This window comes from Lethenteron reissneri, chromosome 2 (assembly GCF_015708825.2).
Source record: "Lethenteron reissneri isolate LAM-NWPU_2019-01 chromosome 2, ASM1570882v1, whole genome shotgun sequence".
Lineage (NCBI taxonomy): Eukaryota > Metazoa > Chordata > Hyperoartia > Petromyzontiformes > Petromyzontidae > Lethenteron > Lethenteron reissneri.
Genome location: NC_083780.1, coordinates 5,340,631 through 5,368,486, shown reverse-complemented (window position 1 = coordinate 5,368,486; position 27,856 = coordinate 5,340,631). Strand labels below are relative to the sequence as shown.

The following is a 27,856-nucleotide window of genomic DNA, read 5'->3' as shown; positions in this document are numbered from 1 at the left end:
TCAGGTGGAACTGATGGGCATTGTCCATCCAGCTCTAGACACACACACGCCCAGCAAACTTCCCCTGGGAATACTCTTCAGTTGATTGTCGTGCAGACTCAGACCAGTGAGCAGGGTCAGTTTGTCAAACACCCCAGCGGGTAGAGCCGTCAGTTTGTTTTCATACAAACTCAGAATAGTTAGTTGAGTCAGTTTATCAAAAATTCCGACAGGCAGAGCCGACAGTTGGTTTGTATATAAATACAGCTTCTGTAGATTCACCAGGTGGTCAAACACCCCCTCGGGAACGACCATCAACCGATTCTCAGACAAATACAAGATGTGGAAATTCGATAATATGTGCTTGGATTAGAGTTCACTACACCAAGGCTGTCTGTTATATTCCACGAGCATTTGTTTTCTTAACTAAATATTCGAGCCTTTATGAATAAATTAAGATAATGCGGAATATATAAATAGGTTTTAACTTATATGTTTCTGTTTCCTCCACTTTATTGCAATTGTAATACCAACGCCAGTTCATGATATGAAGGAACAACTGGTAACTTTCAACCATCCCAATGGGTAGAGCCGTCGCTGGTTCCCAAAAAAATATCTATTTGGTACAAATGGAATCATACGATGAAACATACACGTTCGTTAGATTTCGGGTGAAATTGCTTTACAGCAATGACTTTTAGTGAGTTCATACTCAGTGTAGCAAAGCAACTCACTTTCGTCAATAAAACTACATTTTATATGGATTTCGAAGTATTGCATTTATATACATTAAAATCTACAGGTGCATCAATATGCTTCCATTTCCCCATGCAGGTGCGATATCGGTTTGCTATGTTTAAGTCTTCGTAACTTGTCTAGTGACTTCATGATGACATCAGACGGAATATGTTGCCACACTTAGCCATTCTAAGTTATTTCTTTGGCGATGTTCCATGTTCAGCGGTTGGCCACAATGGACGAAACACGGGGAGCCGATGGCAAGGGCTGGAATTGCTGAGCTGGTGGCAAGTTCCTGAAATTCCTGCATTACGTAGAGTGTGATTATCAAAGAGTCTGTGTGTGAGGACACTCACGGACATAGACAAAGGTTCACTATGACCAATTGATCCATGATCCACCACAACCCTCTATGACCATGCATCGTGTACACGGACTGCAGTGATTGTGGGTAAAACCTGGACCTGTGGAATGGTCTACAGTTGTGATTGTGCAGCTCTACTCGGGTCATTTGGTTCAGTTTGAGAAGGACACCCATGGGCAGAGCTGTCAACCGGTTCGGCATACAACTTTAGTTCCTTTAAACTGAACAGGAGATCGAATCCGCCATGGAGTAAAGACTGGTTCTCACACAGGCTCAGGTCGATCAGATGCATCACACTGTCAACCACCTTTGCAAACAGCTATGGGAATTTCACATTCCTATGCCGGGAAGTAGTATATTCAAGTTATATTCTTGACCGTGTCTAGTATAATTCTCGAATATCTTAACCGGAAATTGGCATCACCTCAGTCGACTCACCCATAACTGAGCACTGTACCTGCTATCGTGTGTAGGCATTGGCACTGGGGAAACAACGCTTGTGTGAGAAGGAGAGGCTGACACTCCTCTGTCGGGAGCTGGACCGGTACCGCCTGGATCTCTGTGGTATTCAGGAGGTCCGGTGGACCGACTCTGGCTCCTGCAGGGAGGGTTTCCACACATCTGTCATTTTTATTTTATTTTTCTACCTACGTGACTTTACCGAAAGAACCAAAGAGTATGGATTCCTCCAGTCACGAAAGCTTCAAATCAATATTGAACAGCCTCTACCGGGAGGGTTTACACACATTTGTCATTTTTATTTAATTTTTCTATCTACGTGACTTTACAGAAATAACCAAAGAGTATGGATTCCTGTAGTCACGAAAGCGACAAATCAAGATTGAACAGCCTCTATGGGGATGGTTTCCACATGTCTGCTATTTTTATTTTATTTTTCTGCCTACGTGGCTTTACCGATAGAACCAAAGGGTATGAACACCAATCCGCTCACAAGCTTGATATGTGAATAAAATATAGCCAGTGCTCCTTATAGTCGTATTTACATGCACCCTGTTAAAGTCTCAGAAAACAGAGGAGAGCGAGTGTCTGAGGTTCCTGCGTAGTGAGGAACTCGTGTCTCTCCCTGCTGGGCTGTTTGGCGGCCTGGTGAATCTGAAGCAGCTGTATCTGGGGGCGAACCAGCTGGGGGCTCTACCTGTTGTGGTGTTTGACAAACTGACCTAGCTCACTCATCTGAACGTCAATCAACTGAGAGCGTTCACAGGGGCGTGTTTAAAAAACGTATCTGCCTCTACCAGTCTAAGCAATCATGGCCTTGAATATAAATGCTGATTACCTTCACTACGCATATGAAATTAATGCACTGTTCACATGTTTGAATTAATAAAGCATATTCTTGAGCTAACAAATTCAAATTATCTTTTATATTGCAATGTAGATTGACTGCCATCGTAAAAAAGTTCTTTATAACGTCTGTTACCTTGTCTGGTAACCCGTAGGTGTTGAGAATCACCTCCCCGTGCATCTGTCAAAAGCCTTTTTTCCCAAAAGTATTTTAAAGGAACAAACCATTCAAGAACACGCAGAGGACAAGTATAGGAATTGACACCAGTAGAGACACAATGCGAAGTACAAAGATTGTTACTGTTTTTTTTTTACCTGTCTATGCAATGTTTCAATAAACTCTACATCCCCAATGTCTACTTCCCTAACTCGGATACCCCTCTAGAGAATGGACAGGGGTGGGGGTGGGGATGGGGGGAGGAGAAATCAAACTGGAGGGGGGGGGGGGCTTGACAACCCTTTTACAAATATAAGTATTTAACCAATATTCGTGTTTCATGCGCAGTGACTCTTTATGGTTGGGGAAAGTCAATCAATCCTTTTTGTCACTTCATATTTCTTATTCATACGTCATGGCGAGCAGTATCCACGGATTGACATTTGTAACTGTGGGAAAGATGGAACGCTAATATTTTCAAACGCACTCCAAATTGACAGACTTCACCTGTAAATATTACCATTTGGATCACGATCTGATCTCAATAATAGCCCTAAGTAGGATAAATTGATGCGGCTTCAAGCGGAATCCCTCCAACAATAATTTTATCGCACTTGTTTGGTGTTTAGTTTATTATATGAGTGCGTATTGTAGCGACTGACTCAGAGACAATAAGAGTAGGAGGCCCTCTGTTTATTAACAGCCTTAACAGTTCACACTTTAGCAACTACGGTTCCCAGTCAAGACAGCTGGCAGACTGCCTGACTGGCGACGCCGAGATGGTGAAGACGGAGACGGTGGTGAAGACTCCTGCAGCACGACGGGATTCCAACTCCAAACGACAGCCCAGAGGTCCCCTCTCAGGGCCCCTCTTATACTGTTAGCGTGACCTGGCTCCGCCCCGGCCACGCCCCCCTTCTGGACCATGCTAGCAGGTTCTCGATGTGGCCCCTGCCGTAACCTTTCCCCTACATCACTCTCTCTCTCTTGTCTATCACGTGACCTGCTGTCAGTCAGGGTTGCTGTAGCTGCAGATCCCCTTCCCTGCCAACAACCAGCGCTATGCTGCTAAGGGGCCGTCCATAAATGACGTCACGCCATTTTAGAGGATTTTTGACCCCCCCCCCTTTGTCACACGACGTCACACGACGTCACAAAGCTCTGCCCCGCCCCCCCCCTAAAAAAAACATGCTTCAAATCGCGTTAAGCTATTGTCATTGTAGTGCGTAGTTAATTTGGCGCTGCACTGATGTTGTAGGAGAAAACATTTATTAAAAGTTTATTTCATCAAGTAGAACGTGTTGTCTATATTTATTTAAAGTTGCGCATTTTTACGTGATGTCAAATTTCTCAATCCCCCCCCCCCCCCCCTTCGTCACACATCGTCACAAATGTCTGGCCCTCCCCCCCTAGGTGCGTGACGTCATTTATGGACGGCCTCTAAGTGAACGATTCTATGTCACTGCACATGTAACAACATTTCGCTTGATTATTAATTATTTTATTACCTGCAATGATGTAGTTTACATTGACAATCTTGAGGCTATTCATAGTATAATTTAAGTTGTAACAATGTGTTATTAGCACAACATCTTTTCCGTATTCAAGGTTTTAGCAACATCTAAAAGGAGACTAAAACAATGCAAATAAAACAATACAAACGAGAGCAGGTTGGAGTGTCTTTGTAAACCTGAACTTCACAATGAAACAATTCATTCCAATGTGCCTACAACAAGACACGTTGATCCGTGTGAACCACCTCCGATAGCAGATGGTTCAGAAGCACAACCGAGAAGTGCGCACAGAAGCACTCCGAGTTACATACTTGGAATGACATTGAGAGACAGAGTAACACGTGGATCAGAGAAAACACTTTAGCAAGTTACATCAAACCGATAAAGGTAAGCAGGCTTGGCCAGGCTATGGCACGAGAAGAGATGATGGATTAATCCACGATGGCCAATGCACATTGACCATGGTCGATAACAATAGCGGGGTGGCATTCAAGGTAGGGAACGCGCCCTGAAGTACGGATACCATGGAGATGGAGTAATGACAGTAAGCTCGTGCGCAGGTGCGAAGTTGTTTAATACATCGCATGGTTGTGACTACGGATTGTAGAGACCTTCATCCAGTAGTGGGATGATCATGGCGAGCATATTGGAATACAGATCTCTATTTTCAAGGGATACATCATGATCTTAATACATCATGAATAAATAATTACACTTATGATCCAAACCAATTACAGTAATTAAAATAAAGAAACAAATAGATTTCACAACAAAACTCCGAAACAATCAATTTATACCATTCATTTATAAATGCACTAAGCACTCAACATGTTTTGTGAACAATCTTTGCAGGGAAGTCTTCAGTAAGAGGCAACTCGAATAAAGGTTGGATCACACGCGACGCCGCTCACGTGTAAGGGGAGGCAGTTATGAGCCGCCTCTAAACTGTCGCCCGTCCCTCGCAGTGTTCGTGCTCAGGGACAACTGTGAACTGTGCAGAGAAAAGACTCGTGTCTGTGCCTGCGGGAATCCCCACCACCACGCGAGATCTGTATTTTTACACAAATCAGATCACGAAGCTCGAGCCCGGCGTGTTTGACAGTCTGACGGCAATGGTGGATGCACGAGACCCTGAGGCTCCTGCTATTGCCACGGCGATAGTGATTCGTTACGAATAATTACAACAAAACAAAGATCTCCCATATAGACTCATCACACTTTTGGGGCAAGTGCTGTGAGCCAGCATCTATGAAGACCAGCACGGTAGACGAGGGGGTGGGTAGCCAGCATCACGCTCCGCCACATTCGCCTCCCGAGTGGCGATGTTTACACACCACACCAGGTAACGCTTTGAGGCTGAGCCATGCAATTGCAGGGCTGCACCTTATTCTGTTAATTTATTACTCCTCGCTGGAGAGATTGACAACTGACGCGGGGCATTGAGCGCCGCCAGTGCAATCTCTTCAACCGGTTTAGGTCCAGACCGACATGAGTCAGTGTCGACAACTTCTCTGCGCATGCGGTAAACTCCGTAAATTTGTTACCACCGAGGAAAAGCTACCGTAGACTCACCAGCGGGGTCAGGTGCTGTATTCATTGGGTCTGAATGTGTTCCTGAAACCACAGCCTAAGTCGACTCCACGACGCCTTGTGTAACTTGACAAATAACTTGCTGATACCGCCTTGACAAACAGTGGTACACAAGCACAGGTAACAAAACAAACTCAACACCGTTCCTGGCAGTGCTGGTTCCGCTTGTAAAACGCGCCCCTGGGAATGCTCTTCAGCTGGTTGGTGTCCAGAACCAGATGAGTGAGCTGGGTCAGTTTGTCAAACACCCCCGCGGGGAAAGACGCGAGTTCTTCACTGAGCAGAAACCATTAACCATAGGCACTCACCTACTTAGTATGAAATGTATATTAATCAATACGTAGATACGTAATTAAAAAGAGGCATGATCAATCCACTGCAAGCCATCGTCACGACCATGCGATGTTTTAATACACCTAGCACCTGCACACGAGCTGCTGTCATTACTCCATCTCCATGGTGGATGTCCTTCAGGGGCGCGTTATCTCCCTTGCCTGATACTCCGCTATAGTCATGGACAATTGTCCATGAGCATTGGGAATCCATTCGCATTGATGCCTCTCACATCCTGATTCGGTTTCACAGAGATGTATTTACTCAAGCAAACTCAATTGCTGTTCACAAAGATCTGTTATCCAGAGAAAACACTTCCCTGTTATTTTATCTGACAGATATTTACAATCATAAACATCTATCAGGTAAAATTTTCTCAATTTAGATTGTCAGAATTATCCTTTTTAAAGGCACATATATTTAAATAAACGATGTCCAAAAAACAATGTAATGTCATCTTACGTGTAAATATTGTAGGGGTGTCAGGGGAAGGATTCCCACCAATAGGAGGGTTAGTGTGACGGTGACAGGAGAAGGGGAAGGGGTATTCAAGGAGACATAAGGGGAGAACGGGTGGGAAGAGGGGAGCTTTGGCGGGAACGAGATTGAGATGGCTGGGGACAGGTGGGGATGGGAGAAGAGGACTAAAGGACAAACCCCCTGCAACCTTGTGTCGGCTCCCCTTTACATCTGGTGGCAGCTGTGGGATTCACATTGGCTACTCGGAAGAATTCCCACGGAAGGGAGCCAACAGAAGAGGAAACAGGGGCCGGGGATCCTCTACGTGCAGGGCTACCAGGAGCAGCAGCAGGGGGCCCGTACCCCATGGAGGACCCCATGCAGGACCGCATGGCCCACGTGGAGAGGGCATTCCAGGAGCTACTGCAGCAGCTCCCTATGGGGGGCCCGCCGGCACCGGGACCCCCACTCCCACACGTACCACGGAGGAGGGGCCCCGGGACCCGGAGGCCGACCAGCCAGCCGGGCGGGAGCCACAACCAGCCTCATCACGCCAGCCACCGCCGCTGCTGCTGCCAAAACCACCAGGGCTAACCACCCAACGCGGGGAGCAGGAGGCAGGACGGGTGCACCGGCTCGGGCCCGTCGAGAAATTCGTGGCCGAAGGAGGGGATTGGGAGGCGTTTGTTCGCCGATTCGAGGCTGCCTTCCACGCTCTCGAGTGGTCAGATGAAGAGGTACTACGAGCGTTGCCATCTGTTCTGGACGACGATGCGCTCGCCTCTTACAACTCCCTTCCCTCACACAGCAAGATCACGCTACAGGCAGCCTACGAGGCGTTGGGGGAGATCTATTGCCCAGATGAGGGCGCCTTAAGACGGTTCCAGGACCGTCAGCGGGGGGCTAGAGAGTCCCCTTTAGCCTACAGGGGTGCACTGCTCGTGTTGGCTAGGAGGGCTTTCCCTCGCGTGGCTGACGAGGCGCTCGAGAACCTCGTGGTCGAGCACCTCATCGCCTACGCTTGCCGTGCCGGCGTTGTATTGCGCGTGGTGACGCCGGAGGAATGCACCTCGCTGTGGGCTGCCTGGATCCTGCAAGCCCATTAACAGGTCATGGGCCGGGCGCTACCCGTAGGCCAGGTGGTTGGCGCGGCGGGGGGGCGCAGCCGAGCCGTTACCGCGGCGCTACTGGGACCAGCGACACCAACCGCCGAACCTGCACCATCGCCGTAGGCTGCCTGGGGAGCAGCTGGGAATGGTCCCCCGACGTCTGAGCTGGAGCCATTGCTGCAGGAGGTCTACGCAGCAATCTGGGGACTGGCGGAGCAAAGAGACCAGGGGCGCGACCAGCCACCGCGCCACTGGCAGCTGCCTCTACAAACCGCGCCGAGCCACCCCGACGAAACACCCCATTCTGCCACTATTGTGGTCGAGAGGGGCATGTGGCGTGGGGGTGCCGCACAGAGCCGGAGGCAGTCAAAACCACCTGGAACCCCCCGCGGCCGAACGCCAACAGTAACCAGGCGAGTGATGCCGTCCTGCCCGGCCTCTCGGTCGGGCGGAAAAAATACACTCCCGACGCCGCGACCTCATCAGGATCCTCCTCGGGGTGGGCGCCGTCAGTGTCGGGCCCCGGGCTCCACTGTCCTGGTCGGTGGAAGGGGACCATGCCGTGGCCAGAGATCGCGTCGCGGCCTGCAATCGCATCGCGACCGGAAGTGGAACTGCGCCGGGGATCGCGCCGAGGCCGGGGACCGCGCCGGGGATCGCGCCGGGGCCGGGGACCGCGCCGGGGCCGGAAGTGGCGTCGCGGACGGACATGACGTCACGGCCGGAAGTGGTGTCGCGAACGGAAGTAGCGTCACGGCCGAAATTGATATCGAGGATGAAAGTGGCATCGCGTACGGAAGTAGCATCATGGCCGGAAGTGACGTCGTGGCCGGGGTTGGCGGTGCGGATGGGCGTGACGTCACAACCAGAAGTAACGTCACTATTTACCTTCGATGCCGGCGAGTCGCAGGTAGCACACACAATTGCCAGTGCGCCATGGAGCAGTTCCACGCAGCGCCTCACCATCGCTTTGTGGCGGAGAGAGACAGGGACCAGGGGGGCCACACCATAAAGGGGGCCAACGCCCCTTGACACAGGACGGAGAGGGGAGAAGGGATGGGCTCACGAAAAGGCCCACCCCCCAATCCCCACCTCCCACTACAAGGGGGGGCCGCCCAACACCACAATGGGGGCCTATCCTACGTCACCAAGGGGGAGCAATTCGCACCACATGGAGAGCCCAGCCTGCACCCAAGGGGGGAGCCCACACCATGTAACAAGGGCGCATTCACCCTGCTGCGACACACTCCAAAGGGGGGAACCCCATCTTCGGCCCGTTCACATCCATCCCCCGTCATCTCACCATGCACTGCAGGATAGTGAGCCGCCTGGTCAGTGGCCGGACTCAGCCACACAATGGAGGAAGCTGGCAAGGCGGGTGGTAGCGGCCACATCTGGAACCTCGGTCCTGGTTGGTTGATACAGGTGCATTGGCCACAATCATCTCGAGCACCATGCATGAGATGTTGCCGGAGAAAAACCGGCCTTTAGTCCCCATTAATACGATGTTCATTGCAGCAAATGGAGGCAGCATGGGCTTCCTGGGCCAGGTTGAAGCCCCCATACAGATTGGGCAGCTTTCGGTAGCAGGACCCATCCTTGTCTCCACAATGTTGCCCGTATCCTGCCTGAGGCGGATGCCAATGAAAATCGATCTGACCAATGGGCGGGTAGAAGTCCAGGGAACTCATCTCCATTTCCTAAAGGTGGAGGGGGCCGGCCGGGGGGTACCCTACGTTCAGGCTCTGGTCAGTGAGTCTGTCTCCATTCCTGTCTCCATTCCCCCGGCAGCCCAGATGCTGATTCTGCTGCGATATCGGTCCTCCTTCATGACTGCCCGGCCAGACTCACCCATCCTGGTGACTCCGGCGTCAGCTGCCACAGATCGCCACGCAGTGGTGGGGGCCGAAACCATTGTCCAGAGGAACCAGCATCTGTTCATTCAGATGCTGAACACCTCCAACAGACAGCTACGGTGCAGGCGGGAACGGTTCTGGCCCACGTTAGTCCCTTGTCACTAGGAGCCCCCGGGATGGAGCCTGAACTTGTAGGAAGCATCAGCCAGTCTGAGGACAGGGGGGTCGACTCGTGGATGGACCAGCTGGCGGGGCCTGAGCCGGGATTGCCGCCCGACCAGAAACACCAGCTGCACTCGTTATTGCATGAGTCCTTGGACGTGTTCAGCTGGGGACCGTTCGACCTAGGACACACAAATCTGTTGCAGCACCGCATCAACATGGGAGACGCTGCACCCCTGCGCCAAAACACATATAGAATGAGCCCAATGGAAAAAGGGCACATCCAACAAGCAGTGCAGGAGATGCTGCGGTCCGACATAATTTCTCCATCCTCGAGTCCCTGGGGGGCACCAGTGGTCCTAGTCAAGAAGTCAGATGGGTCACTGAGATTCTGCATGGACTTCCGACACCTCAATGCCGTTACACTTGCCGACGCATATCCCCCACGACGTATTGACGACTCACTTGATGCATTGTCCGGGTTCTGGCAGGTCCCACTAGATGCGAACTCCCAGCCTAAAACAGCGTTCCGGACACCACAGGGCCTGTTCGAGTTCAACTGTCTGCCTATGGGCCTCCAGACTGCACCGGCGACGTTCCAATGCTTAATGGAGTTGTCCTTAGCAGGCCTCTAATGGCAAACGTGCCTCATCTACCTGGACGATGTCATTGGCTTCAGCCGATCATTCGAGGAACACATTGACCGATTACGTTAGGTATTCCTGCGGTTCCGGAACACGAACTTGAAGTTTAAGCCGTCGAAGTGCCACCTTATGCAGTCGTCGGTACGCTACTTGGGCCACGTCGTCAGTGAGTCTGGAGTGGCTACAGACCCGGAAAAGACGGCCTGCGTGAGGGCCTGGGCTGTTCCCACAACAGTTCCAGAGGTACGCAGGTTTGTGGGTTTCGTGTCCTACTACCGCCGGTTTGTACCCAACTTCTCAACCATTGCGAAGCCCTTGCACGTGTTGACGGTGAAGTACCAGAGGTTTTATTGGGGCCCTCTGGAGGAAGAGGCATTCCAGCAGCTGCGCTCGCGTCTGACAGATGCACCACCATTGGTCTTTTTGGATTTTGGCCTCCCCTTTATCCTGGACAAGGACGCCAACGATGTGGGCATCAGCAGTGTCTTGTCGTAAGTCCAGCAGGGTCGAGAGGTGGTTATCGCCTACGGTAGTTGCGTGTTTTCATCAGCTGAGCAGCGCTGGTAGTCGTGGGATTGTGGGTCGCATAATTGCTACAATAAAAATAGGGGATATACGTATGGATGGCCCTGTGTTGATTTCCACGACTTTGTCCATGCTGTACTTATTGGGTGGGGATTTCTTGCGCAGGTTGCCCCTTAACATTCATCTGGATAAGGGCTGTATTGAGATGCCATCGGGGCAGCGTCTAAAATTATTGACAACACCTACGAAGTATACTGCGATCAATGCTGTTGTGCAGGCTATGGTTAGCCGCACGGTACGTGTTCCACCAGCCACGCAGATGCTTGTGCCATTAAGGCTGCATAAACAATTGCCCTTGGTGAACCCGGCGGAGGGAGTCTTATTGACCCCCTCGAATGCGGTGTCACAGACACCCTCTTTGGTGGAGGCATTGACTGTGGTGTCAGCAAATAGCGACCAATTTATTCAAGTTGTCAGTGTTGATTCGATGCATCACAATCTCTGTGGGACTGTAACGTGTGTAGCCACCACCAGTCGCGCCCCTAGAAACGCTCTGCAGCTGGATCATGTGCAGAGCCAACCACTGCAGATGTTGCCCGTCCAACGCAGTGTCCATGCCCAGGGACACCTGCATGTGGAGAAGCCTCGCGTCTGTGCCTGCCGGAATCTCCACCAACATGCAACCTCTGCGGTTGTACAGCAATCAGATGACAGAGCTCGGGAATCTGCAGCGGTTGGCTTTGAACAGCAATCAGTTGACGTCTCCCCGCTGGAGTGTTTGACAAACTTACCCAGCTCACATATCTCACTCTGCACACCAACCAGCTGAAGAGCATTCCCAGGGGCGTTAGAGAGTCTCACGAGGTTATAATGCAATTAATTAATCCATCATCAGCAAATATCTCAGCGTAGAGAGACAGACGCCAAAAATAAACGATCGTAAATAGCAATCACAAGCTGTTGTGTTTAACAAATGTTACACTGAGAAAATTCTCAAGAATAAAGTGGCAAAGTTGAATAATTTGGAGCCATTCCTGTAATAATAACAATAGTGCTGCTTACATAACGGATGTCAGCAATGATGTCAGTAAAAACTACATTTTTACTGCTTGAACAGAAATTCTACACAATGCATCGATTATCTTCTAAATAAATCAGCTATCATGTACAGCACTTCAGTGATAACAACGCTGGTGATATTGAATCTACATCTCCTATAGATATACAAACTCAAATCTACATTTCACCAGACGAGATACTTTTGAAATCCATTTCTTTTATTGGAGACCTTGTAAGAAAAACATGCAAATGAATAACCATCAATCAATGTATAATGAACGAACCAATATAACCACTTAAACACGTCAACACTAAGCACTGTAAAAAAATGTTGGATAAGAACATTGTTACGAAGAGATTCAGGAAGAGGAAACTCGTGTCAATGTTGGACAACACACGACGCCGCTCGCGTGCAAGGGGAGGCCGTTGTGAGTCGCCTCTAAACCGTCGCCCGTCCCTCGCAGTGTTCGTGCTCAGGACCAACTGTGGACTGCCGGAACAAACGCTTATCGTCTGTGCCTGCGGGAATCCCCACCGACAGGCAGAACTTGTGGTTGAATGGCAATCAGATCACGAAGCTCGAGCCCGGCGTGTTTGACAGTCTGACGGCACTGGTGGAGGCACGAGACCCTGAGGCTCCTGCTATTGCGACGGCGATAGTGATTCGTTACGAATAATTACAACAAAACAAAGATCCCCCATATAGACTCATCACACTTTTGGGGCAAGTGCTGTGAGCCAGCATCTATGAAGACCAGCACGGTAGACGAGGAGGTGGGTAGCCAGCATCACGCTCCGCCACATTCGCCTCCCGAGTGGCGATGATCTCTCCGTGGTCGCGTCGAGTTTTTTTCTCCAGGTCCTCGGGTTTTTGTCCCTCCACATTTAAAAACACACGTTTAGATTAATTAGTTGCTATACATTTCCACATAAGCAACTTCGTTAAGCTCTTATTTGTGGCCAGGTTGCTTCGGAAAAAAGAGTTACATAGCTCATTGAGTTTTACCTATAAAAAGAATTTGCGTATGAAAAAAGATTGAGTAAAAAAACAGAAACATTCGAATTTTACGTCCAACAGGTAAATCTAGTCTGTTATATCTGTTGTGCGGGCCTGAATCCGATGTCTTTGAGTATCACAACGCCGCTACAACTCCACTGTCCAATCTCGACAGCCGTCCCACTCACCACGGTGATTCAGTGCCAGGCACCCGAGCCACTGTCTGTTCGCATGAATCATGTCTGTCCCGTATTTTTATTCCGTGCTGTATGTACCGCCTGTATCATGTGAAAAGACTGTCCTGAACACCGTGCGGGTCGCTGTACTGCACCGCACAGACCATGAGCACGGCATGGAGCGAGGTGCCGAGATGTGAGGTGAACACGACGCCGCTTACGCGACTTAGGGACCCGTGTTGATCTCCACTGCCGTGTGAAGAGCGACGCTTTCTTGTAAAGGCTGCTCTACAGCAAGAAACGGAGGCTGCTGATCTTCGATTCGTGCTCAGTGATCAACTAACAGCTCTCCCCCCTGGAGTGTTTCGCTCAGTGGAATGAATTCCAAAATGCGCTTGTCCAATGCAGCCTCTTCGAGTCCCGAGACTCTGTCTTCAGTAGGATGCTACTACAATGGGATGTGTGGCAAATTTCTGTTTGAGGAGAGTTTTGCGTTTGTGTTATTGCTCTTGTTGTACTGTTCTGTGGTGTTGGATGGTTGTTTTGTTAGGGTGTTGTTTTTTCATGTATTGTGTGGATGTTGTGCTATTTTATGACGTTGTTCTGTTGTTTCTGCACTGACCAAGTCCGCACATCACGCGTGAGTTTCTAAAAACGCTTAATATCACCTCTAATTATTCACACAATTCACTCCATACAATGTTCACTGATGCGCACCTCACTGCTCAGTGACACTGCAGATTAACTCGTAGCACAAGAGGGCACCATGACGAGGATGATGCTAACGATGACCGTGGAAGTCAATAACGTGGTAGCTTTGGAAACTGAACGCTACTCGTGCTGAGCGTCGTCTCTTTTCCGGTGCCCAGAAATATAGCAGCGACCGTTCATGGCAGCGCTGGCTCCGTTTGGCAAACGCGCCCCTGGGAACGCTCTTCAGCTGGTTGTTGTACAGAAGCAAATGAGTGAGTTGGGTCAGTTTGTCAAACACCCCAGCGGGGAGAGACGCGAGTTCCTCATTGCGCAGAAACCTCAGACACTCGCTGTCCACTATTTTATGACGACTATAGCTGCGTCAATGTAACGACTACAAACAGCGTTGGTTGCATTTTACTCACCGATCAAGCATGCGAACGGCTTGGTGTTGTTAGAAACATCAAATGCATCATTCCAAGCCCTTTGTCTATCCACTGCTGGTCTGATTTCAAATATGGTGGCCGTTATACTGATATTGGTTGGAGCGTCATCATTACTGTTGTTGCAACATTTTGACAATTTCTTCGCAAGGCAGATGTGGAAATTCCACACTCCTATGTCGGGAGCCAGTACATTCAAGATCGATTAATGAACCGACCACGGGCCACCGCTGCCATAAACCATCACTGATTCGACTGATCCCAAGCCGTATCGATGTCCGTTGTGTCTACTCCTCACCTGTTTGATGTCACGCTCTGCCAAGTCAGCGCAGATGCTATCTCACGTCAAGCTGGGCACGCGTGACTTGTATTGCAGTGTTAACAGAATGCAGTGTAAAGTAATCGCTGGGAGGGTTCTCTATGGAATACATTTTATCTTGGTTATGTATGCTTGACTTATTTCGCCTTTGATTCTTCTGGACGACCCTCGGTCCAATACTTCATAATTATTATTTGGTTTATTTTTATCCAAGATTTCATTCTTTGGTTCTTTCGGTCAAGTCGTGTAGATGGAAGGATAATAATAATAATAATATTTAATGTGAATAACATTAGTATTAAAATAATGAATGAGAAATAATAATAACTAATGTAGATTTTAGCCTGGTTTTAATCGGAGTGAGTGTGTGGGTCTATGGTGTTCACTTATTCTTGTCGCTATGTTTTGAACTTTTCCCTTAACTAAAATAGCCTACAAAAACGTGTCTGTTTGGTTTTCGCTGCCCTGGACAAGCTGGCCGCCTGTTTGGTGGTGGTCATTGAAGTTGTCATGAGATCTCCCCAGAATCTCATTAGAGAACTCCCGACATCTTCTCTTTGGTTCTGGTTTTTTTTAATTACCATTTTATGGTTTACTGTACCTCCGGCTCTCTGGTCCCGAGTGACAAAGGCGGCTGCTCGTGAGGGGGGTGAGGGTGGTTGTTACATTTTTGTTTGTGCCTCATGCTACACCCCGATTGATTATTAAGGAAAAAATATTGGCAGAATTACTCTTAATATTGATAATGGAAAAAGGCCTATATATACAACATGTTATCATAGCAGGTACCACCACAGTCAGTATACACTGCTGTAATCATAGCAGGTACCACCACAGTCAGTATGCACTGCTGTAATCATAGCAGGTACCACCACAGTCAGTATACACTGCTGTAATCATAGCAGGTACCACCACAGTCAGTATGCACTGCTGTAATCACAGCAGGTACCACCACAGTCAGTATGTACTGCTGTAATCATAGCAGGTACCACCACAGTCAGTATGCACTGCTGTAATCATAGCAGGTACCACCACAGTCAGTATGTACTGCTGTAATCATAGCAGGTACCACCACAGTCAGTATGTACTGCTGTAATCATAGCAGGTACCACCACAGTCAGTATATACTGCTGTAATCATAGCAGGTACCACCACAGTCAGTATACACTGCTGTAATCATAGCAGGTACCACCACAGTCAGTATGCACTGCTGTAATCATAGCAGGTACCACCACAGTCAGTATGTACTGCTGTAATCATAGCAGGTACCACCACAGTCAGTGTGTACTGCTGTAATCATAGCAGGTACCACCACAGTCAGTATGCACTGCTGTAATCATAGCAGGTACCACCACAGACAGTATGCACTGCTGTAATCATAGCAGGTACCACCACAGTCAGTATGTACTGCTGTAATCATAGCAGGTACCACCACAGTCAGTATGCACTGCTGTAATCACAGCAGGTAACACCACAGTCAGTATGCACTGCTGCTATCATAGCAGGTACTACCACAGTCGCTATGCACTACTCTAGTGATAGCAGCTGCCACCACAGCCGGTATGCACTGCTTTAGTGCTGGCAGGTCCCACCACAGTCGGTATGCCACCACAGATACCACCCTGATGGCGTTCTTTGTTTCGTGCCAAAGTTACCCATTTGCTACCAACCTGCTCCACCATTAAGTTCCCTCTTACTATACATGGACTGCTAAAAAACATGGAAGAGACGTGCTGCTAACGGTGAATCTGATGCCTTACGAAGACTCTACACAGTTAATTCCAATAAACAGGAGTGCTACTTTCTCCGAATGCTTCTCAGTCTTGTCAAAGGGCCCAAATCTTTCCAAGACCTCAAAACAGTGAAGGGGTTGTCTGTCAAACATACAGAGAAGCTTGCAATTTTCGTGGAATTCTTGATGACGATCAGCATCATGATTAAGCTATGATAGAAGTGTCTGTTAGTCCCCTTCCCAACTGATATTGCTCTTATGCATACATCTTCAAGTTTGCAGCCCATCTAACCCCATGGGACTCTGCCAAAAATACAGAGGCCATAAGTGAGGACATCCTCCACAGAGCTCAACGAGAAAATTCAAACCTCGACGTCAACTTTTCTGATGCCATCTTCAACCAGGCCCTCATTCTCCTTGAGGACAAACTAAACTCCATTGGTGGAAAAGACCTCATGTCTATGGGACTACCAACAGCCTACGGCAGGGTCGGCAACCAAATTAACAAGAAGAGCCATTTCTTTCCAATTCGGTACAAAATTCAGTATTTCAAGAGCCGCAATGCATCTGAGTACATACTGTACATACGTACATATCGTCAAGAAGCAGCCCGTAAAGAGCCGCATGCAGCTCCGGAGCCGTAGGTTGCCGACCCCTGGCCTACGGGGACAACCTGCATGCCCTTGCTCAACAGATCCTACGTGAAATATCATACGATGGATTACAGCTTCTTAAATGTATTGAGAAAAATTTACCACAGCTGATGGATGCACAAAGAGAAGCCTACGTGAAATTTTGGAAGACATTAATACTAAAAAGAGTCATTTCTTTCCTCGAAGCACTTTTGCGGTACTGAAAACACTTTTTTTCTAGATTTAAAGTTATCGTGATTGCAAGGATCTATACTCTTTGGTTCTTTCGGTAAAGTCACGTAGGTATAAATAAATTAATTAAATAAATCACGACGTTTTGGGCGCAACACAAGCGTCCGTCATCAGGTGGGAACAACCACAGCAAGACTTTCCTGAAAGAACCAAAGAGTATGAACACCTTTGTTCTCAACCTGCTCCTCGCTAAAGTTTGCCAGAGGGAGAAAATTGCTCGAGCTGTGGCATCATCGGGAATTGGTGTCTAAGTCCATGTGTGTGTGAGTCGATGTGTGTGTTTGAGTCCATATGTGTGTGCGTGTAGGTTTACGTGTATGTGGGTCAGTATCTGTGTGTGGGTGTAAGTCTATGTGTGTGTGTCTTTTTTGCCCAGGCAACGCCAGGTACTTCCCGCTAGTTAAATATAAAATAGTCTCTGAGTGATACATGTGTCTATGACGCACGCGTGGGGTTCATCATCAGTCACTGTTACGCGGCTTCTGTGATTGGCGCAAGTCGACCCCAGCCATCTTTCTGTACAACAACCCATGGAACTGCGCCTGTTCACGCAGCCTGCGTCTCAGCTGGTGAGTGACTCGAGCCGAACTCGGGCAACGTCGCCTCGATTGATGACACCCAATGCCCTCACTCGTTCAGTATCGTGAAGAGATGGTGATGATCATGAGGATGATTCATAATAATTATATGTTAAATGCAATACTCCTCAAGTTATCGTCCAACATTCCAAATAAAATTAATCTGAATCTCTTGAACTAAACTTTACTAATGCAGGCAGTGGTTAGTAAACTCTGTTGTGATTTCAAATTTGGTGGCCATTACACTGACACTGGTCCCCAGGGTTCTAGCTTCGTCATTACTCTTCTTGCAATGTCCCGGAACTGTCGTCAGCACACAATGGCCAACTCGAACAATTGACCTGAGTAAATATTTAACCAAGCTGTACTGTAAACGGTGCACTTTGACTGATAGTGCTTCACTCTGCCATTAAGAACAGCAACCAACAATAACCAACAACAACAATAAACAATAACCAACCACCAACCCGACACCTGAACTGGAATCGACAAAGTGGCCTGGCGGGGCACACCTGCTGGTGGATACAAGTTTTTGTGCAGTAGCCGATCGTTAGCGACTGCACTGCACAAACCGTGGTCTGTGCAAGGTGGTAACTCCCACACACATCCTCTACCCATTCATGCGTCAAGCAGTGCAGAAGAAGAGGTTTCAGATAGGCATTGTACATCCAGCTCTAGAGACGCACATGCCCAGCAAACTTCCCCTGGGAATGCACTTCAGATGATTGTCTCGCAGACTCAGATAAGTGAGTTGTGTCAGTTTGTCAAACACCCCGGCAGGGAGAGCCGACAGTTGGTTCGCGCTCAAATACAGCTTCTGCAGACTCATGAGGCGGTCAAACACCCCCTGGGGAAAGACCAACAGCCACTTCCCAGACAAATACAAAATGTGGAAATGTACCAACATGTGCCTGGCTTGGGGTTCTATATATCTCAACTTCTGGTGCCATTTCGGCTCCCGCCTCGTTCAAATTTGGCGCCATTTCCTCAACGGGCGCACCACGGGAGTTGAGCGCCAGTTTAGCCACGACGCAGCCATCGAACGCCATTACCACTGCGACTCCGCAAACCGCCGCTATTACCACTGCGACTCCGCAAACCGCCGCCATTGATGCTGCGACTCCGCACATCGCCGCCGGTGCCGCTGCGACTTTGCACACTGCTGCTGTTGCCGCCGTGACTTTTCACACTGCCGCTGTTGCCGCCACAACTCCGCACACCACCACTGTTGGCGCCGTGACTCCGCAGCCGGGCGCCGGAGCTGATGCAGCTCAGCAACCCGGCGTCGCTGCTGCTTCCATCGCGACGCCATCGGATGGGCCCATGTTCATTTCGGGCGGCCAGCAGCTACGTCGGTTGCCACCAGTCCGCCCATTCATCGCTGCTTCGATGCGGCATACGCATCAGTGGATTGGCCAATGGAAGAGGCTCTGCAGGCGCTCCCTACATGCCTGGATGACAGGGCACTGCGGGTACTCCGGCGGATAGAGCGTCGCTTCTGGCGGCAACCTAACAGATGGCTGCGGTGTTCGAACCACTGTCGAACACGCGCCTGAAATTTTCGCTGCGGCGGCGGGAGGAGGGGTAGCCACCATTTGCCTTCTTCTTCTCCCTGCTGGCGCTGGCACAGGCTGCCTACCCCGGCCTGGAAGGCAAGGCACTGGACTCGCTAGCCTTGGAACGATTGTTCTCCCTGGTGTGTGAGCTCGGGATCACTTTGTCCATCGCCGAGGAACGCCAAATTACATCACTGAAGGTGGCACAAAACATACAGGCTCACCTCGCCTTGCGACAGTCGCCCGGTGTGGCGGCGTGAGCGGGGGTCCCAGTGCCTGCAGGGGTGGCCGCACCTCATGGGGAGGACTCCCTCGTGGCCCTGGTGGTGGCCGATAGCCGCGGGAGGGGTGCCGGAGATCGCCAGCCAGAGCAGCAATGGTGGGCAGGACCTCCTCACCCCCAAGGCTCTGCAAACGTGGCTTGCTTCCGATATGGTCAGCAGGGCCACATCGAGCGGGGCTGCCGCAACGCTCCCGTGGCCTTCAACAAGGCCTCTCCGCCTTCCCTCGGCTCTATGTCAGCATCGGCTACTGAGTCCCAGGCGGGTCGCGATGCATCAATAACATGGCCGCTCCCCTCACCTCTCGCATCTAGCATGGTTAGGGTCCATCATCGCAGGGTCATCGTCGGGGTGTTGGGTTCATCCCCTGCGCGCTCGTTGCCATCCGCCGGGTGGCCTAGGCAGATCCACCAATGGGATGCGCTCGCGCATCGAGTTGTGGCAGCCGCTGCCGGGTCCTCGGCGGTGGTTGGGTACGTGCAGGGGGTCGAAATGCGGGTTTTGGTGGACACAGGGGCGTCCGCCACTATTATATCCGAGTGCATTTTTCAGTTGTTGCTACACAACGTTGGTCCGTTACGGCCGATTCAAGGGGGTTGTTTTGCTGCAAATGGCGACAGTTTGGGTATTTTGGGCACATTGTGGCATCGGTCAGGATTGGCAAAATTTATTTGGAGGGGCCCATTCTAGTTTCCAGGACCTTGGCAGTGCCATTCCTCTTGGGAACTGACTTTTTGGCCAAGATGCCCATTCGCATTCTTGTGGACAAGGGTTCTGTGAAAATGCCGTTGGGGCATCGGTTACACTTCCTCCAGTCTCCCACTATTTTGTCCCCCCTGGCCACCAGTCTACGGGCCTTAAATAAGGCGCCCGTGATCGTTCCACCGGTGTTACAAATCCTGCTACCCCTCAGGCTGCGCAGACCCCTGAAATTGGACTCACCGGAGACGGGCTTCCTTTTGTCTCCCTCTAATTACTTTATAAGAACACCCGGGTTGTTAGGCGCCTTGACGGCCGTGTCGGAAGGCCAGGACCTCTTTTTGCAGGTCCTCAATTCGGGGCCCTCACCGATCGTGGTTCTGGCCGGTGCCGTTTTGGCACACGCAACCCCAGGCCCTCTACCGGCTGGAGGGGTTGTGGCGAGCATGATGCACGAGGGGAGGACTGACGCATCTTGGATCAATGCGCTGTGTAACGAGAATGTCTGGTTATCCTCCGAGGAGCGCCAGCAGCTCCGCAAACTATTCGAGAAGTTCACCGATGTGTTTAGTCACACAGCTTCAGCCCGGCAGAAAAAGAGCATGTCCACTTGGCCGTCGACGAGATGTTGGCAGTGGACATTATCTCCTCATCCACTAGCTCTTGGGGTGCCCCCATTGTGCTAGTCAAGAAACAGGATGGGAGTCTCTGGTTCTGCATCGATTTCTGTAAATTAAGCAAGATCTCGGTGGCTGCTGCATATCCATTGCCTCGCATGGATGATTCTCTGGATGCCCTCTTAGGTGCGCAGTTCTTTTTGACCCTAAAGTTGCTCTCAGGATTCTGGCAATTGCCACTGGACGAGGCCTCTAGACCCAAGACAGCGTTCCACACACCCCAGGGGCTGTTCCAATTCAATCGGCTTCCTATGGGTCTCCATTCGTCCCCAGCCACCTTCCAGCGTCTCATGTAGATGGTCTTGGCGGGGCTACAATGGAAGTCTTATTTGATTTACTTGGACGACGTTATTGTTTTCAGCAGTACGTTTGACGAGCACTTGCAACGCCTTGAATCAGTGTTCGTCAAAGTGCGTGCTGCGGGCTTGAAATTTAAGCCCCAGAAATGTCATATGTTACAACCATTGGTGAAGTATTTGGGACATATTGTGAGTGTGTCAGGTGTCACCATGGATCCGGAAAGGACAGCTTGTGTCCGGATGTGGCCGACTCCCACATCTGTCGCTGAGGTGCGTAGCTTTGTTGGCTTCACATCGTATTATCGTCGATTTGTGCGCGATTTTCCGATGATAGTGAAGCCACTGCACGCACTCTCTGCCAAAGGCCAAAAGTTTTGTTGAGGCACAGACAAGGATGCCGCCTTTGTTACGCTTCACACATCCTTAGCGGATGCGGCGCCCTTGGGGTACCCAGATTTTACAAAACCCTTCCTTCTCGACACCGATGCCAGCGACATGGACATTGGGGCAGTCCTGGCTCAGGTGGTCGATGGGGTTGAAAGGGTTGTGGCCTATGGCAGCCGTGTTTTTCCCCCCGCTGAACAGCGTAATTTTGTGACCCGGAGGGAGCTGCTGGCCATAGTTTTTTTTTGTGCAGCTATATCGGCCCTATTTGTATGGTAGGTGGTTCACCATCCGGACTGACCATGCGACCTGCAATATTTGCTGCGGATCGATCAGCCCTTGGGTCAGCTGTCCTGCTGTGGGGAAAGGGGGCGCCGCATTGTGCGGGGTGTGTTGTTGGTTCACGGGAGGCACCGTGTTGTGTCAGGTGTGCTGTCAGGTTGCAGTGAGCACCACGTTGTGCTGGGGGCTGTGTGTTGTTGGTTCGCGGAATGCACCGCCGTTGTGTTGTGACTGTATGTTATGTTTTTTTTCGGTGTTAGGGGTGTTGCTCCGGTTCGGGGATTGCTCTACCTGTCCACCGGTTGCAGCTGCTGTTTTGTCAGCCGTGACAACTGTTTTTTTTAAGAGAGGGGGAAGGGGTGATGTAGTAATACAGCACTAACTGCTGTCCAGCAGCAGCAACTGCGGTGGGCAGTTAGCGCACACGCCATTGAGAATATACAGGGGTGTGCCCGCAGGGCGGAGGAACTGGGGCAGTGGTCACGAGAGACCTCATCGAGAAGCCCCTGGAACGCGCAAGTGGGTTTGAGAAGGAAGGCTCAGCCAGGGCTGAGCCAGGCCGCGCTGAGTAGGATATAAGCTGCAGAGAGAGAGAGGTCGTCTTCGCCTCCTTTCAGTCCCTCCAGAAAAACGCGATTATGCGATCGCAAGTTTCCACGCAAAATCAGCCAAAGTCCGCATATTTATGCGGGGGGCGCGTTTTTTCAAATACGCCGCACTTTCGCCGCATAAATTGCAGATTTCCGCGCGCAAAATATGCGGGCTTGCATGATTTCATAATCCCCGCATTTTCGTTGCAAAAAGTCACATATATCTTAGCAGAAAGTTGAAAAATGTTGCGTTTACTTCACACAAGCGCAGCCATTTCCCCTGTTGCCATGGGAACGTTATGAAGTGACGTCACTCATTACAGTTGTAAGATTGCACTTTTTTGTTAGTAGTATGTAAATTTACATTACTGTAAGACTGTACTGTTACTGTATTGCTTACGTTACTGTGCACTGAAAACACTTATTTTAACAGAAGATGTCTGTTTTGTATAGCTACCTCTGTAAAACAGGAAGCACACATTTCATTTTTTAATATTTTATTTATTCATTTTTACAGAAGTTGTAGCATATTCATTTTGTAAAGCTACAGAACTTGTTCGACTCAATGTTTTGTAAGTTTGAGCCATCTGTTTGTTAAGGTCTGAAATAAAACAAGATGAGAACTTAAATATTCCCAGCACTTTCTGTGATGTAGTATGCTTGCTTATCATAGGAAGTAATAAGAAATGATTCTTTACATTAAAGTAGTAGCCTAGTGAATAGGGTGTTGGGGGAATCACTTTTTTTTCTCTTTTTCATCAAACCGCAATTTTTGCAAGTTCCCGCAATTTTTGCAAGTTCCCGCAATTTAATCGCATAAAATTGCATACATATCCCGCATATTCCATCGCATTTTTTAAGAAAACGTGCCGCATAATCAATGATTTTTGCCTGCAACAATCACCAAAAAACTCCGCGTTTTTCTGGAGGGACTGTCCTTTGTTCGATTATTGCCCGACCGGATAGTTGTTGGCCGTCTTGGTCAACGCCGTCAGTGTAACGCGGTTAGGGTTGTGTTTAGGCTAGGCTGTACGAAATCAGGAAGCTACGGGGCAAACCTGTCGAGCTTAGAGTTATAATAAAGAAGGTGCCTCCTGCAACTACCTCGTGCTACACTACATATGTGTAGAAGCTACGATGAGATGTTCATGAATATTGAGGTACGATTTTTGGCATGCTGTTTTAATTCAGTAATAACACATTGTTCAACAACATAATAATAACGGTGTTTTGTATGTTTTTAGGGTGGATGGAAAAATAAGTATTGTTGCTTTCAAATCCTAAGAACTGGGTTAGTACGGAAGATAATAAACACATAGATGGAGTGGTATTGTTCGATTTGAAACAGACATGATCATGTACCTCGGTGGTAATAATTTTTACCATTTTAAACATTCACACCAAGAGGAGGGATCTATTCAGCCTGAAAGAGGTTAATTTGAAATTGTGTTAGCCGGGACGGCTATGTTTTTAAAATAAGGGGGGGGGGGGGGGGTTGATGTAAGGACAGTATGAGGTAATGTAGGGACAGTACGGCTCCCCATGGCCATGGTTACTAATTAATGTACCAGGAACAGACAGGGTCACGTTAGGGAAATGTGGGACCTAAGTGGTTGCTAATAATGATTGATGCGACAAGCGTTGACAGGGTCACATGAGGGGAAGCACGGGGCCTCACGGTCGTAAATTGTAATAGGGGCAGAGACAGACAGGGCCAGGTGCGGTGAGAAAGGGTTCGGGAAGAGGAGCGTGGCCGAGTCTGAGGTGGATAAGAGCCGGCACGAACCGGGGCGCTGGGCTGCTGTTGTGGGGAAATTGCCTTCACCGTCGTCACCTTGGAGCGGGTCGTCTTCATCACCCTGGAGTGGGCACCTTGTTGTCTTGGAAGGCTAGAGTTATTTTGTCTCAGAATAGAGCTATCTAAGTTACCCAAGTGTATATAGTCACTCGCTGTTACTATTTGAATCATCAGTGAGTCGGCGGAATTTATTCATAATATACATATAACTGAACAAAACGGTGTCTCTGAGAGCTACATTACACTTGTATTTATTAAAATAAACAACTCCTGCATTATCATCATTGTCACGGGGCAATCTCAGTGTATATATAACCTCAGTAAATGTTATTTATAAACGACATCACAAGGCTATCAGTAACATAAAGCAATTCCCATTTGTAACACAGCATCCTTTATTTAACCGCACCAGTTCTCAACGGAGCGAGGGGGTGAGGCCCCACTGGGTCAAACACCCCCTGTGTGAGTCTCTCGATGCGATTTCCCTCCAAATCCAGCCACTGGGTGTTGTCAGAGATCCCAGAGGGAACTGAACTCAGTCCCTTTCCTGCACAGTTTGTCCTTTGGAGTCCATAAACCACACCGCATGAACACTGCGAGGGGCACGCGACTCCGCGTGCTCCCAGCTCTGAGCGAGACCCAAAGACTCCTGCACAGACCTCGCCTCCTCCAATACTCAATCATCGCTACTCCGCCAGCACCATCACCACGAATGATAATACTAATAGTATAACTATTTTTGAAACCACTACTACTACGTAACCATTATGAATCAATAATTCTAACACAATGACTTCGTTAGAAATTTATGAAATACTTCCAGAGTTACTGCCACCACTACTGTCGGCAAGAACAGAAGACCCCTTCTGTAACTTGATACCGATGAACTGATTGATCAGTTAAGATCGATTCCTACGCGCCAAATAAACGCATCGAATCGTGTGTGTCATGAATCTCTACTGTCTCGTTTGTTGAAGACGGAAAATATACACATGGGAAGATAGCAGTACAGTACGTGTGTATGTTTGTTGAAATTATTTCGCACCGTACATAGCCAACCGTGATCATTAAATGTGCGGGGGAAGGACAACAAACTAAACACAGAAAGCAGTTCTAAATAAACACGTTTTTAATCTAGATTTGAAAGTGCATAGCTCGAGTGTCGATTGCTGATTCTGGTCGCCAGAATCAGCAGTCGTACTCAGGACAGTGGTGCTTGACGGTTAATTATCTGTGCCTTGGGCAGCCACGTGACTCTTACTTTCAGCTGTGTGATTTACTTGAGGATGATGAATGTAGTGCGCCGTCACCTGGAAAGGAGTGGATCGTGTCTCGCGAGAGAAAGATAGTCGTCAATGATACACAGAATAAGTTATGTTCGAGACAAAACATCCTTGCGGAACGCCAGAGTTAATGGGGAAAATGTCCGATTGGCTGCCACCTTTTAACGAATGTATATTACGACGCAATGCCCGATCCACAAATACGAAGGAGACATCTCGGTGATACAATCCGCTACTCCTTACGGGGTTATCTAGCTTGACCACCTGAATGTGAATTTGTAGTTGTTGCTCCGCATCTACATCAGCCGTATCAAAGAAGAGAAGTGAATGGGTGTGGGATAGTTCAGTTCAGATAACCCTGGCCTGTGGACAACCTTGTGCGGATGGCATTATAGAAAGGAAGAAAAACTTATTAATAAGAGAAACGCACATGAGTGCAGATAATATGCAGCAACAAAGTTGTGCACAAGGAACTCCCTCTATACAGTGAGGGAAAAAAGTATTTGATACCCTGCTGATTTTGTACGTTTGCCCACTGACAAAGAAATTATCAGTCTATAATTTTAATGGTAGGTTTATTTGAACAGTGAGAGACAGAATAATAACAACAAAATCCAGAAAAACGCATGTCAAAAATGTTATAAATTGATTTGCATTTTTATGAGGGAAATAAGTATTTGACCCTCTCTCAATCAGAAAGAGTTTTGGCTCCCAGGTGTCTTTTATACCGGTTAACGAGCTACGATTAGGAGCACACTCTTAAAGGGAGGGCTCCTAATCTCAGCTTGTTACCTGTATAAAAGACACCTGTTCACAGAAGCAATCAATCAGATTCGAAACTCTCCACCATGGCCAAGACCAAAGAGCTCTCCAAGGATGTCAGGGACAAGATTTTAAACCTACACAAGGCTGGAATGGGCTACAAGACCATCGCCAAGCAGCTTGGTGAGAAGGTAACAACAGTTTGTGCGATTATTCGCAAATGGAAGAAACACAACAGAACTGTCAATCTCCCTCGGCCTGGGGCTCCATGCAAGATCTCACCTCGTGGAGTTGCAATGATCATGAGAACGGTGAGGAATCAGCCCAGAACTACACGGGAGGATCTTGTCAATGATTTCAAGGCAGCTGGGACCATAGTCACCAAGAAAACAGTTGGTAACACACTACGCCCCCTGTTCAAGAAAGCACATATACATACCCGTCTGAAATTTGCCTATGAACATCTGAATGATTCGGAGGACAACTGGGTGAAAGTGTTGTGGTCAGATGAGACCAAAATGGAGCTCTTTGGCATCAACTCAACTCGCCGTGTTTGGAGGAGGAGGGATGCTGCCTATGACCCCAAGAACACCATCCTCACCGTCAAACATGGAGGTGGAACATTATGCTTTGGGGGTGTTTTCTGCTAAGAGGACAGGACAACTTCACCGCATCAAAGGGACGATGGACGGGGCCATGTACCGTCAAATCTTGTGTGAGAACCTCCTTACCTCAGCCAGGGCATTGAAAATGGGTCGTGAATGGGTATTCCAGCATGACAATGACCCAAAACACGCGGCCAAGGCAACAATGGAGTGGCTCAAGAAGAAGAACATTAAGGTCCTGGAGTGGCCTAGCCAGACCTTAATCCCATAGAAAATCTGTGGAGAGAGCTGAAGGTTCGAGTTGCCAAACGTCATCCTCGAAACCTTAATGACTTGGAGAAGATCTGCAAAGAGGAGTGGGACAAAATCCCTCCTGAGATGTGTGCAAACCTGGTGGCCAACTACAAGAAACGTCTGACCTCTGTGATTGCCAACAAGGGTTTTGCCACCAAGTACCGAGTCATGTTTTACAGAGGGGTCAAATACTTATTTCCCTCATTAAAATGCAAATCAATTTATAACATTTTTGACATGCGTTTTTCTGGATTTTGTTGTTGTTATTCTGTCTCTCACTGTTCAAATAAACCTACCGTTAAAATTATAGACTGATCATTTCTTTGTCAGTGGGCAAACATACAAAATCAGCAGGGGATCAAATACTTTTTTCCCTCACTGCACCTACGCATATATCTAGACAATTACACCTGAGGATCGGTCTGCTTAAGCTTAGGTATAACTCACCGTCTACGTACCCACCGATCTACCCATAACATGTGATACAATGGGCCGGTGCAGGTGTGCCGGTTCATTCTGTAGAGTCTCGGCAGCGGGTTGGAGCCTGAACTCCCTGCCTGCCTCCTCGCCTGCCTGAAAATGTGTGGTCACGTGGAGCGCGTGAAAGTGAAGTTTCATGGACAGAGTCGAGCAACGTCGCGCACCTCATATTAGCACGGTTGGCTACGTACCGTGCGACACCTGCTGAGCCGAGTCTCCAAGCCAAGGTGTTGACATTTATCTGGCTCAT

General features: G+C 48.9%; 1 protein-coding gene across 1 annotated transcript; it reads right to left on the bottom strand.

Moving 5' to 3' along the window:
- LOC133341686 (chondroadherin-like) lies at positions 1-27,856 on the bottom strand. The gene is made up of 4 exons (XM_061550290.1): positions 27,808-27,856; positions 24,638-24,810; positions 18,341-18,484; positions 1-231 (listed from the first exon to the last, which is right to left on the bottom strand). The coding sequence occupies exons 1-4, from the start codon at positions 27,854-27,856 to the stop codon at positions 1-3; spliced, it is 597 nt and encodes a 198-aa protein (XP_061406274.1).